This window comes from Takifugu flavidus, chromosome 5 (genome assembly GCF_003711565.1).
Source record: "Takifugu flavidus isolate HTHZ2018 chromosome 5, ASM371156v2, whole genome shotgun sequence".
Classification (NCBI taxonomy): domain Eukaryota; kingdom Metazoa; phylum Chordata; class Actinopteri; order Tetraodontiformes; family Tetraodontidae; genus Takifugu; species Takifugu flavidus.
This window is the reverse complement of record NC_079524.1, coordinates 13273635-13286572: the sequence shown is the minus strand read 5'-3', so window position 1 is coordinate 13286572 and position 12938 is coordinate 13273635. Positions and strand designations below refer to the sequence as shown.

Genomic DNA, 12938 nt, shown 5'->3' with positions numbered 1-12938 from the left:
AAAAGTGCTGAGGTGGGAATCACATCAACTTGGAGCCGACTGGCTCTTTTATATGCTTTTTTTTTTAATGCAGAACCCCCAGGCTGTTGCTTGGTAAGAGTTTGCTCTGAAAATAAAAGTTATATTGCATTATAGATAAATTAATAAATGATATTTATCAGATTGTGAGACAGAAAATGATGTCTGCAGCTAATGCAGCAAACTCTTCAAACAACAAAGACATCTCAAGTAAACAAGAATGATATCAGAAAAGCATCAAAGAACATTTAAAAAGTCAATGAAAATGGAGTTATACCATTAATGGAGTAATGTTGTGAATACAACGCTGTTCTGGTGACAGGTATGGTTTCCCTGGTTTTTACCTACTGTCCACTAGGACAACAGTCTCATCCATCCCTGGGCCAGACTGACCCAACTCCTATGTTCCTTTCAAGAAACCTGCTCATTGACCCAAACTAATGTGGTCTCAACATTATGGAAACTTTCCTGTTGTATGTGAAAACTGGTTTTCCTGGCCAACATATCCATTCATCACAACATTGGCATCATCATTGATACCTTGTCTCTGGCTCCTACCAAGGCTGTTGTAATGACAGACTCATGATCGATCATGTAGTGTTGATCTCCTGTTGCCTTTTTCAACATCAGAACAATCAGGCTGCTCCTAATCCAGAATGCCCCCCAGCTGCTGGTACAAGCCATGCTCATCTCCTGCATTGACCACTGTAATGGTCTTATAGCAGGTGCACTGGTTCAGATGGTCCAGAACAGGGGTCACCAACACAGTGCCCGTGGGCACCAAGTCGCCCGCAATGACCACATGAGTCACCCGCAAGCCTGTTCTAAAAATAGCAAAACTCGCAAGTGAGGTGCGTCTATTTTTTTTAAAATCACACCTGCATTTACATAGATTTTAAAATGACAATGTCTTAAAATAAAAATATAAATAAAGTGAAGGTGAACTCTGACCTAGTTCAAAGGTCAGTATTGTGCGCATGAAAGAACCTTTGCGCTTGTGGAGAATAAACTAGCAGGCAGTGAAGATGGTGAGTGGAGTGCAATTTTCTACCCCAAAAACATGGCAAAAAGAAGACAGTAAATTTATCATTTTCAAAGTGAATGGGGGGAAGAGTCATTTTTTACTACTGTGAAAGGAAGGTGTGTATGTTGCATTTGTGGGGCGACGGCGAAGCAGCACAATGTGGAGCGACGCTTCACTACGCGTCATGAAAGCTACAATGCTAACTACCCACCGGGAAGCATTCTACAGTCAGAAGGCCCATGAGCTAAAAAGTGTGTTTATAAAATGTAACAGATTTTGAGCAGAATTGCAGTAGATTTGTTCAGTTAAGATTTATTCAATATGAAAGTTATTTTTTTTTAAATGTTGCATATTTTTTTAAAACATGGTTCAAAGTCTTCATAGTTTATGAATTGTTAAAATGGTTTAGTTTCTTATGGTTGAAAGGGTCTGGTGAAAACTCGACATTTTTTTTCTGATCAAATGTAGAAGTGATCATCTGAACAATTGCTGAGATTAATAATAATAAAGTGTTGAATATTGATCTTTTCTGTTACCCACTCTAAGTTATACACACACACACACACACAATTTGTTATTTTAGAGGAGTGTGTCAAGCGGTAGCCCTTCACACGACTCGGTACCCATGACGTAGCTCTTGGTTTCAAAAAGGTTGGTGACCCCTGGTCCAGAACGTGGTAGCAGGTCTGGTCTTCAACCACAGAATTGGGTCCACATCACCCCATTGCTGATGAAGCTCCACTGGCTACCTGCATTTGGTTCAAGCCCCTTCTGCTGACCTATAGAATGGCAGCTGGATGTGCTCCTGTCAGCAGAACTGTCTTGTTGGAGTCCATCTGCTTCTTGTTTGCTGCGTTGTTCACATGAGTGCTGTCTGGTATAACTGTCTGTTCAGGCACAACAATCCAGACTCTTCTCTTGTTCCCTGGTGGAGGAACAACCTCCAGAGCTTCATCAGAGCAGGAACAACCCTCTTTACCTTCAAAAGGTCCAAAGACACAGCTGTTCTGAGAGCTCCTGCTCTCCTAACAGCACTTCCTTTTCCTCTCTCCTCTTCATATCTCTCCTCTTCTTTCCCTCTCCACAGTTCTGCTCTGGAAGGTGTTTGCTGTTCCAAGTAGTTTATTCACATTGCTTTCAATTACATAGTGGCTTGATTATGTATCTCACTATAAATTGCTATGGACAAAAGCCTCTGTTAAAGTACTAAAACATAAATGTAAGCTGAAGTGTCCACCTTCAGTCATTGGCTTTCACTTTTGAATCAATTATATAAAAATCAGAAGACACAACAGACATGGCTCTGTGTTTGCATGTGTGTTTTATCTCAGCTCGCAGAGCGTGACCACACCCTGACAACCACCTGCTGCCACTGCCTGATGCAGATTACAGACATGACATGCTGGGGAAGTTTTGATTAAAGGCAGCTTGTGTCACAGCTCCATTCCCCAGTTCCCTGTCCCTCTGCCTCAGTAATTTTCCACTCTCCTTGCCTCTGCTCCACTCTACCTGCCAGCCACTCCCACCCCATCAGCTCAACTCCACTCACCTGCAAGCACAGTTGCAGCTTATTCCCAATCAGCCCTGCTTATAAGCCTCCCCTGCACTCTCATCCTTTGCCAGATTGTTCTTCAGCTTTTCCATGCAAGACTCCAGCACTTCTTTCCTGCCTGACCTCCTGTTGTCGAACCTGTTTGCCTCGGACCTGCCTACACCGCCTGTCTCCCAGTAAACTCACCAGCCTTCTGTCTATGACCACGACTTCTGCCTCAGCGTTTCCGGTTCCTATCTGCTCACCTGGTCCTGACTTCTCCGCCTGGTCCCGACTTCGCTGCTGCTCATCCCCAGTCTGCTCTGCTGCATCGTCAGCCTCATCTCCTGTAAGCCTCTCACTGTCACTCCTGCCCGCTTTAAATGGAACTGTACACTTCCGAGGGTTCACGTCCTCCCCCCTCCGCATTCTGGCTCAGCTCAACCCAATCCCCGAGCCTGAAACCCATAGACTTTGTGTGGGCCCTGAGCCTGAAGAACAGACTGTCTCCTGTGCTTCCTTGTCTGCCTGAGTTCCTGTTTGCCCGTGTACTAATAAAGGTCATTACCAACAGTCCCAGCTTTCCAGAGTGCTGCTTTTGGGTCCCAATTGCACCCGTCACAGCTTGAGGAGATGGATGAGTGTGTCTCCTGCTTTCTGTTGTTGAGGATGCTGTTTTAGCATCAGGCTACATTATTGCTAGCATCCTGTTAACATGTACATTTGATGTTTGGGTCCTTGACTGTGACTCATTTTATAACACCAATCATGTCAACAACACGTGTGTGCATGCATGTGTATTGTTTTACTTGCTACATGCTGAGCACCAAAGACCTCATTCTACTTGCAAAGTGAGGATATTTTTGGAAAATCAGGAGATTCTAGCTGGTCTTCCCAGTGTCAAAGGCCTGTTTGATAGTTAATCCCTGATTTATTTATTTTTTTTAAATGTTGGGGTTAGTTCGAGGTCAGTTGGGGTAGTGGGGCAGGGGAATACATTATGCCTGTGAAAGGCCTCACAAAGAATGAGTGAGATTCTACACAGACAAATACAAGGATGTCTGTGTGTGATGTTAGAGAAAGCTGTTGTGTTGAAAGCTCCTGAGTGACCATGACTTAAAACTGCTGCAAGCACACACACTTGCCCTCCTCCCCAGTGGCCCCCTGCTGCTCTCTCAGATAAGAGTGGGGACCTCTGCCTGCTGTTCCGTCCAGATATTAAACACACACACACTCATCTTCCCAAAAGTGAGGGTGAAACACCATCACATCCATCTGCAGCTGCTCAGCTTCAGTGTCCACCAATCACAGATCAAATCTGTGGTCAGCTGACATCCACAGCAACATCCTGATGTTGAAATTGGAGCTAAATCCTCTCAGCATTTAATTTGTTTTAATTTCTGGGCCTCGGATTCAGGAGATTTTAACCTTAAAACACACATGTACAGACACGCTCAATGTTTCTGTCGGATATTAGTTCTGGATTATTTCCTGTCATCCAGCAGGTCTTCACAGAACATACATGTTCGATACATGTTCACTGTTATTTATTGAGTTCATATCAAACAAAGAATAATGTCAGTCTTCCAAGATGAATTAATTTGTTTTTAAACAATTTCAAATCTAAACTTGGACTTTGTGTCTGTGAAGGTTCTCAGTCATCCAGGTCATGGTAATTCTGGTAGTATAATCATAGCAACTGAGGAGTTGTGCCAGGTGTTTCTGAAGCAGTTGTTTTGTCTCCCCAATGTAGAGGTCTGGGCATTCCTTGCTACACTGGACTGCATACACTACGTTACTTTGTGTCTTGGTGTTTTGTCCTTTGGGTGGATGAGCTTCTGCCTCAGTGTGTTGGAGTGCTTGAGATGCACCAGGATGTTCTGTTTATTAAAATTCCTCCCGAGCTTCCTTAGAGTCTACAACTTCCTTAGAGTCTACAACATATGGAAGGACAATGTTGTTCCATTTTGTGGCTGCAGCAAACACACACATGCACACATACACACGCATACAACGGACAATTCTTCTCTGTCTCCTGGGTTTTCTAGAGGATTTGATGAAGGACCTTTTCCCTCTGTTTTGGTGGGCACGTTCTGGACCGGGTTGTATAAGGTTCTAATGACACTTAGCTTGTGTTCCAGTGGGTGGTGGGAGTTGAAAAGAAGGCATTGGCCTGTGTGGGTGGGTATTCTGTAGATCTTGATGTTCAGGCTGTCTCCTTCAATGTGCACGGCACAGTCAAGAGTGCCAGACGTGTTCCTCTGACATCCTCACAGGTGAATTTGATGTTTCCATCCACTACATAGATGTATTCCATGAAGGCTTCTACTTCCAGTGTTCCGATCCTGACACATACGTATGTCCACCCAAAGGACAACACACCAAGACACAAACAAAGTAACGTAGTGTATGCAGTTCAGTGCAGTGAGGAATACCCAGACCTGTTCATCGGGAAGACAAAACAAGCGTTTCACAAGCACATGGTCAAACATAGGAGAGCCAATCACACAGGCGAGGACTCAGCAGTTCAACTGCATCTGAAGGTCCTCATTTTAGGACAATAATGTACAGATTTTGAAAAGGAAGGAGGGATGATTCGAGAAAGGAGTGAATTAAGCATTTAAGTCAAAGTGGAAAAACCATCATTAACCAGAGATGGGGCTCTGACACATCACCTCTCACCTATTAACAATACAGTATTGAAAATCATCCCCAGGAGGAGAAGAGGCCATTTACTCGTGGCCACTAATGAACCCCATTGTGTCAGGGGAAGTTTCAACAACAATAATTTGGGGTGGAGCAACCAACAACCAGATGATTGAAGCTCCCAAAGTGTTAATGGCTCCTGAAAAGTACAAATATGTGGAACTCCCAAACAGCCAGCTAGAAATGATGAAGCTTCTTGGATGAGAGGTGACACGTCTTCAAGAAACTCAACAGTCCAGTTCTATGATTCAGTTACCAGAAAGGGGACTTACAAATATAATAGTTTCACATGCTTGCATGCACACACTCACACACTGAGCAGAACAACTGCTTGGATCGGTCAAAACACAGAAGCTTCTCTTTTCACGCAGCCTCAGAAACTCTTCTGTTCTCCACTCTGACAACAGAAATAATGGACGGACTGAGGGACAGACAGACAGATGAGTTACATAAACCCATGCTCTCTTACTTAATCCACTCTCCATCCCTCCATCTCTCCCCTCCTCCGTGGGAGGACCCTGCTCACTGCGGCGGCGCTTACATAACTTTAGCCGACCACTTTGACTCAATCACGGCTGCTTTCATCCCAGGAGCCGCTCTCCACCATCACACCCACTAACAGGCTGTGATACGGGGCAGCAGAGTAGGTGAGTCAGGCGGTGATGTGGAGCACCGCCGCCGCTGCAGAGTTTCCCATCACCTCTGTCACAGCGTCGGGATACCCGGACTAGGTCAAACAAAACCGGGAGGAGCCGGACTGAACATCGGGACGGTTCTACTGATTATTTCTGGATTCGGAACACGCAAACAGAGCACGGAACCGACACCAAACTTTACATCCATGTAGAACATTCGGCATCTATCCAAAGCTGTTCCAAACGTTCTCATGATCTGAGACGTTCTTCAGATGCGATCACGTGTGAGATAAACACCAGGTGAATCATACCTGTCCGTTGTTTCCGGTGTTTGACAGAAAAATCCAGCAGCTCCGACTGAGAACAAACAGCAACTGCAGCTGAGGCCAAATATATCTGCGTGCGTCCGTCCGTGCGTGCGTATGTGAGTGCGCGATAGCAGCACTGAGCTCTCTCTCCTTCTCGACCGATCCATCTGCGGTTGTGGGGGTGGGGTGGGGGTTAGCCATGACTATTTGACTGATAGTTTACGGGATTATTTCATTTAAAAATGAACATTCAATAACAGGGCACAGACAGCTGCCGACCTTTATGGTTGATTATGGTTGAAACTCTTTTGCCTAGTTTTTTATTTTCATTTTTCTGATGTAGCTAATCTGTTTTTTTCCTCAGAACTTTAAAAATTAATTTTCTTTCTGAATTTATGTTTTCAAGTTTTGTTTGCATCTCATCTGTGCACAACAGGCAGGCGCTGATTTGCAGGAGAGCATCATGGGAATGCCGCAATGGTTTTCAAACAGGAGTTCAATCTGTGTTCAGTCCTCGACCCATGAAAACATTCTTTTAAATTATAAATATAAGTTACATTGTCAATACTCACACTCCTACTTAAAGCATCACCTGCAGTGATGTTCATTGCATCTGATTAACAGTTTTACACCCATTTTGTGAAATAAGGCTGTAAATGTTTAATAAAGATTTATTATTTGGCCATTGTAACATCTAAGTTGACAAAGAACACAACGCTAAACAAATGAAGGTTGTGGGTATATTGAGCTGTGCAGGTCTGGGTGGTCTCAAGGCATCCAACTCACGACCTTGACGGCGGTCTGAGCGGCCTGGCGGATGTCCTTGTCCTCTGCCTGGCTTGTCTCCACCAGCCGGGGAAGCTGCTCTAGCAGGATGCGACGACCGTCAGGAGCTTCTGCCAGGCTGGCCAGAGCCTGCAGGCAGTAAACTACCAGCGTCTTCCTCCTCTTCAGCTTCCCCTCATCCTCTTCCTGGTTCCGCTGTGACACCAGATCCAGCAGCACTGGGAGGAGTTCCAGGTCCAGACACTGCTGCTTACCTATCAGAGCAGGAACAGGCTGAGAGTCACGCTCTGAAATCTGAGCTACTTTTTTTATTTGGAGGAAAATATGTTGGAAATGTTCAGAATTTGATTTCAGTGTCCACTTCGCTGACTGTCTGAAATGTGTGTTTGTACCTGTGGTGGTGATCACAGCGTACATGATGACTCCTGCAGCGTTGACACGAACGTCAATGTCTTCGTCCCACAGGAGACGGCTCACGACAGGAAGTACTGCCCCCTTACATACCTGCTGCTTGCCGTCCTCACAAACACTGAAGTAGACAGAAAGTGGACACTCAGAAACAACCGTGGACACAGGACAGACACAAAAAATGAAAGATGGTCACTGACCAGAGCGCCATCATGGCCGCCGCCGCCTCCCTGCGGACAGATGTGCTGCTGTGCATTAGTTTGTGTCTCAGCAGTGAGATTCCATCATTGGCCAGAGCAGGTCCAGGGTCCAGTCTGGAGCAGGATGTGAGGGTTAAGAGGAGGAGCACCTGGATCTCCTCCTCCTCCCCCTTTTGGAGCTTCAGCATCATTTTAGGAACCAGTTGTAGGAGCTCCTGAGCCCCTGCAAGAGATGGCACATCAATGCTGCACCATGAGGATGAGACCTCTACAGGTGGACTTTTTCATCTGTCTATCATCTATCAATTCATCTCATCATGCATTGCTCCAGAAACAATCAAAGAGTGCAAGACTCAAGGAATCTGGAAGAGCTTTGATGAGCACACCTGCAGGCAGCAGACAGAGGCGGTTCAACACTTGGTAAACGTTTCTCCTGCAGGGGGACCAGGAGTCGTCTAGCAACTGGCACAGAGGAGGAAGGAGCGAGCAAACGAGCAGGGCCTGTCTGCAGGAGGAGACACAACACACTCATGTTTCCGACACACACACACACACGCACGCTCACACACGTTTACCTGCCAATGTTGTGGCTGGAGATGATGTGTAGCAGCTCACACACTTTAGTTCTGACTGATGGATCTTCATCCTGCAACAAAACTTTCAGCTGAATCAGAAAACCTGCAGTAAAAGACAAATGTCTGAATATAAGATGTTAAAGTGCCGAATAAACACTTCACACACAGTTTAGGATTAAAAAGTTGTTGAACAAATCAATCAATCAATCAATTATTTAATCAATCTTTATTTATATAGCGTCTGTTACAATCAAAATTGTTGCTAGGTGCTTTACAGAATCCCAGGGCCTGACCCCCAACAAGCAACAGTGGCAAGGAAAAACTCCCCTTTAACAGGAAGAAACCTTGAGCAGGACCAGGCTCATATAGGGGGACCCTCCTGCTGATGGCCGGCTGGGTAGAGAGAGTAGAAGAGAAACTAGGCAGACATCAATTAATTTTCGCCGATGAACGTATGCGATCATATCTAAATCTAAACCGGGGGCACACATGGGCGCCCGTGTGGTACCTCCGTTGAGGGTCTGGTGGATGTGCTCCGGGTCGTGCAGCAGGTCACACAGAGAGGCCAGAGCCGGCAGCCTGCGCTCTTCCTGCGGCTGCTGCAGCTCCGCGAACAGCTGCGGGACAGCGAGACGCCCGAATGCCACAGGAGCCCGGCTAGGATCCATCACACAAACGCCTTTTCAGATGTAGAGGGAGCGAAAACGACGCGAAACTGTTGCCTAGTAACCGCGGGTGTGACGTAACGTGCGGGTTGATCTCTTCTGTTAATTGGGGGATTGATGAATTCGGACCGTAGTTAAGGTACTGGAAAAAACAACCTTTGATCCTTAAACGATCAAGCGTCAAAGCCCACCGCATTCTTTGATTATCAATTTTGTAGATTGACTTTATATCTGGGGGGAGGCGGATCTGGTTATGAAATAACGTTAGATTTTCACGGAGATGGCCGGAGTCAGAAACGCTGTAATGGAGTGACAGAACAATGGCGGTTAGAAATATGAGTTCGATTTTATTGAAACGCGAGGTGACCCCGTCCACCATCACGCCATGTCTGTAGGGCAGACCTACCAGGACCACAACAGAAACATGGTTCATCGGGGGAATATATCACAGCAACAAGACTCCTTTGTGTCAGGAGGCCCACCCTGCTGTGAATAATGTAAAGAACAATATCTAAAAGCTGCATTTAGAAGCAAAATGATGCTGGAAACCGTGAAGAGACATCCCCATCCTTACACAATAACGTCATTCTTCCACTCATAGCACTTTTTCTGACAAAAGAAAAACAAAATAAAATTCTGAGCTTCCCCCCAAACCTGGAGAAACAAAAATCAGATTACTTATTTTTGGCTTCAACCTCATATCCAGCAGCTTAATCAAATGAATCAAAACACTCAGTTTATTTCAAATAAAATGAAAACTAAAAAAACTGAGTGCATCCAGATTATTTCTTCTTTTTCCTGCTCTTCTTTCCCCCCTCCCCCTGTTGGGAATTTATGTCTCCTCCTCCACTCTTCTGGGTGCGGGTCTTTAGTTTTGGGATCATCTCTGCCACATAAAACATCACATCTTTACCTGCAACAAGGGAACAACTTTGGATTATAAAACATCCCATTTGGTGCTTCTTTTTTTTTAACCCAAGTTCATCAGTTAAGGGAGGAGGGGGAAGGACTCACGAGAGGAGAACTTGTCCAGACAGAAGCTGCCGTCTGTCTGCTTCAGCTGGACTCTGACACGACCTCGAAACTGGACATCCCTGTTCCACTCCCGAGGATGCATCTTATTCTGTAACATTTATATATTAGCATTGCTACATTAGAATTTTAGAGACAACTTTAAAAACCATGCTCCTCTGCAGCTGGTGACGAACTGTACAAGTATGTGTGACCATAACCTGAGGTCGTTTCTGTAGATCCATCTTTGATCTTAAGGGAGAACTTTTCCCTGAAAACAGCCGAATACACCGGCACAGTGACAGCAAATATCAGCGCCGACCGATTAATGTTTCCTTACCTCCACCAAGACATTGAGACCAGCAGCAGTGAGAACATCTCTGATCTCTGAGCACGAAGGATTCTCTACAGCCTACACACAGACACACAAAATAAGCAACTGTAAGTCACCTCTACCAAAATTAAAATAAATTATATACTAATATACTGTTTGTCCAGCAAAAATCTATATTTTATCCAGCAAAGTGCTGTAGGTGATGGTTACAGGTGTTCAGAACACAAAAACTGTTTATGCATTTCTGGTTCTAAAATAGTTTTTGTGGTGACAACTGGCCCTGAACACCTCGGAAGTTCACGTCACCTTCTCTGAGGGGATCCTTCGTCCTTCAGCCAGAGTCTTCTTACTGTTGATGTAAACTGGATAGATACAAATGAACCTAAAGCAAGGACACACCACACACGCACGTCAGTCCAGAGGGTTTTGGCTCACATACTTGAATAATTCTTGCGCGACTTCCAACATATTTGGGGTCTCCTTTTAATGATGGGTGGTGTGATTGACGTGTTAACCTCGGTAAATTCAGACACATTTCTGAGATTTGTGATGGGATCCATCAGATAAGGTCCCTGCTTGTCAGAATCACCGGTTTATCGTTGGAGAATGTCTGAATACACTCGAGACAGTTCCTCTTTATCCCAAAAATATAAACGGTATCGGGTGTCTTTCGACCATAAAACACACACAGAAGATCTTTTTCATTAAAAAAAGCCATAAACATTGGAGAAAAGAAGTTTCAATACGGAAGCGTCTTTATTACACGTCATGTTACACGACTACAGAGCGAGCGATGGGAAAGCTAAGCTTCTTGGAGCGTGGTCTACTGTAACGTTTCATACATTTAAGTCATTCTGTATTGAAACAGTTATAAATGATAAAACCTTTACTAAGCCCTTTACCGCTTTACAAACTTTAATGTTAAGGCTGAAAGATTATAATTGATGAATATTAAGAACAGAACATACGCTGAAATGATATGTTCGATACATTGGGTACAATTTAACATTAACATTGTAAAATTAATAATCCTATAACCAGTCACTCAAGATAAATTTAAATTCAGGGAACCTCTCTGAAGGTATGGGCGACATAAACGCTCCCAACTCCTTAGTCTGGCTAACCGGTTAGCTTTACAAAAACGTACCTTTCTTTATCCGCTGGGTTTTCTGTTAGATGAGCCATGTTGGTATTTTGGCTCGTTTAAACGAAGACAGGAAGCCGCCTATCAACGGGAGAAGCAACTAACACAAAAGTTTGATTTGTTTTATACAATCCATATGGTTTGCCCGTGCTTGCTCTGCACCCAGAACCGGATCTGCTCCTTGTCTTCTTCATTTTAGCAAATTTAATCCCGAAAGCATCCGGTGAGTTACATTGCTGCCACCTTCAGGTTTAGCCCATTATAGACTCCGATTCTTTTAATCAGACCCATGTCTGAAAACTATTTTTTAAAACAACGCCTTCCCCTTCCACTTGATCCCAAGTCTACAATTCAGAAATCGCTTCCAATTTCAACTCTCATTTTTTACAGCAATTCTGCCTTTTAATTTCTGATTCTCACAAGATAAAGGTTGTCTTTGGGTCAGTTTGGCCCATTTTCATAAGTTAATATGTCATAAATTTGGTTTTCTTCTTCAATATATTTTCTTCCATACAATGCTCTTTACTGGCAAATTCTATTTATTTGGCTATTTTTATTACATCATGTTGGTTTTATTAACATTTATAGCATCTCTGGTCTTCACCAGCAATATTTAGTGGTTCAGTGGGCCACATTATTACTCAAACACACACACACACACACATACACACACACACACCACACACACACACACACACAGACACACACACACACAGGTAATATACTGTATGTATTTTTACATATCTAAATCTAAAACATATGCTGAGAAGTTGGAAATAAGGTCAGAAACAAAAACATTTGGGGCTCATTTTATAGTTTAAATTTTATTTATTCACTCTATAGAAGCAGTCAAAAGAGACCAGCTTAACTAGATGACAGGGCACAATCTGAACCCATCACTAGGTTAAGGTAACAAGCTTATCTGAGGCTATTTATTTGCAAAGAGCATTGCTTAAATCAACATCTTAACAAGGTTCTGCATGGATGAAAGCACATAATATAGGTTGAGTCTTTCAGATGTGACTCAGTTATCAACCATAAAAGAGAGAAAAAACAATCAAGCCATCTGAGCTGTAAACCCAACGGAGGCAGAGGGGTCAACAGATAGACGATGTCATCCTTGGTCGAGTCCAAGGAGCCAAGGAGCTGGTGGTGGATCTCCGCAGGTGTAACAACACCCCCCCACCCCACCCCACCCCACCCCACCCCACCCCGCCTGCACCGGTGAATATCCTGGGAACGGACATCGATGTTGTGAAGTTCTATAAGTACCTGGGTGGTCACCTAAACAATAACCTGTACTGGACACACAACACAGATGCCCTTGTCAAGAAGGGCAATAGCAGACTGTTCCTGCTCAGGAGGCTGAGGTCTTTTGGAGTGCAGGGACCACTCCTGAGGACTTTCTATGACTCTATGGTGGGCTCAGCCATCTTTTATGGAATCATCTGCTGGTCCAGCAGCATCACGGACAGGGACAGGAATAGGATAGATAGACCGGTCAAGGAGGGCCAGCTCTGTCCTGGGATGTCCCCTGGACTCCGTGGAGGTGGTGGGAAACGGGAGGATGATGGCTAAGCTGTCATCCATGTT

General features: G+C 44.5%; 2 protein-coding genes across 2 annotated transcripts; both read right to left on the bottom strand.

The window, feature by feature from the left end:
* Positions 1-6877: 6877 nt before the first annotated feature.
* rsph14 (radial spoke head 14 homolog) lies at positions 6878-8910 on the bottom strand. Its single transcript, XM_057033826.1, has 6 exons — positions 8700-8910; positions 8192-8294; positions 8003-8121; positions 7617-7839; positions 7401-7537; positions 6878-7262 (listed from the first exon to the last, which is right to left on the bottom strand). The coding sequence occupies exons 1-6, from the start codon at positions 8857-8859 to the stop codon at positions 6991-6993; spliced, it is 1014 nt and encodes a 337-aa protein (XP_056889806.1). The 5' UTR covers positions 8860-8910; the 3' UTR covers positions 6878-6990.
* Positions 8911-9570: 660 nt separating this feature from the next.
* On the bottom strand, positions 9571-11557 carry srp19 (signal recognition particle 19). Its single transcript, XM_057033830.1, has 5 exons — positions 11349-11557; positions 10508-10583; positions 10208-10279; positions 9871-9979; positions 9571-9769 (listed from the first exon to the last, which is right to left on the bottom strand). The coding sequence occupies exons 1-5, from the start codon at positions 11384-11386 to the stop codon at positions 9639-9641; spliced, it is 426 nt and encodes a 141-aa protein (XP_056889810.1). The 5' UTR covers positions 11387-11557; the 3' UTR covers positions 9571-9638.
* Positions 11558-12938: the final 1381 nt, after the last annotated feature.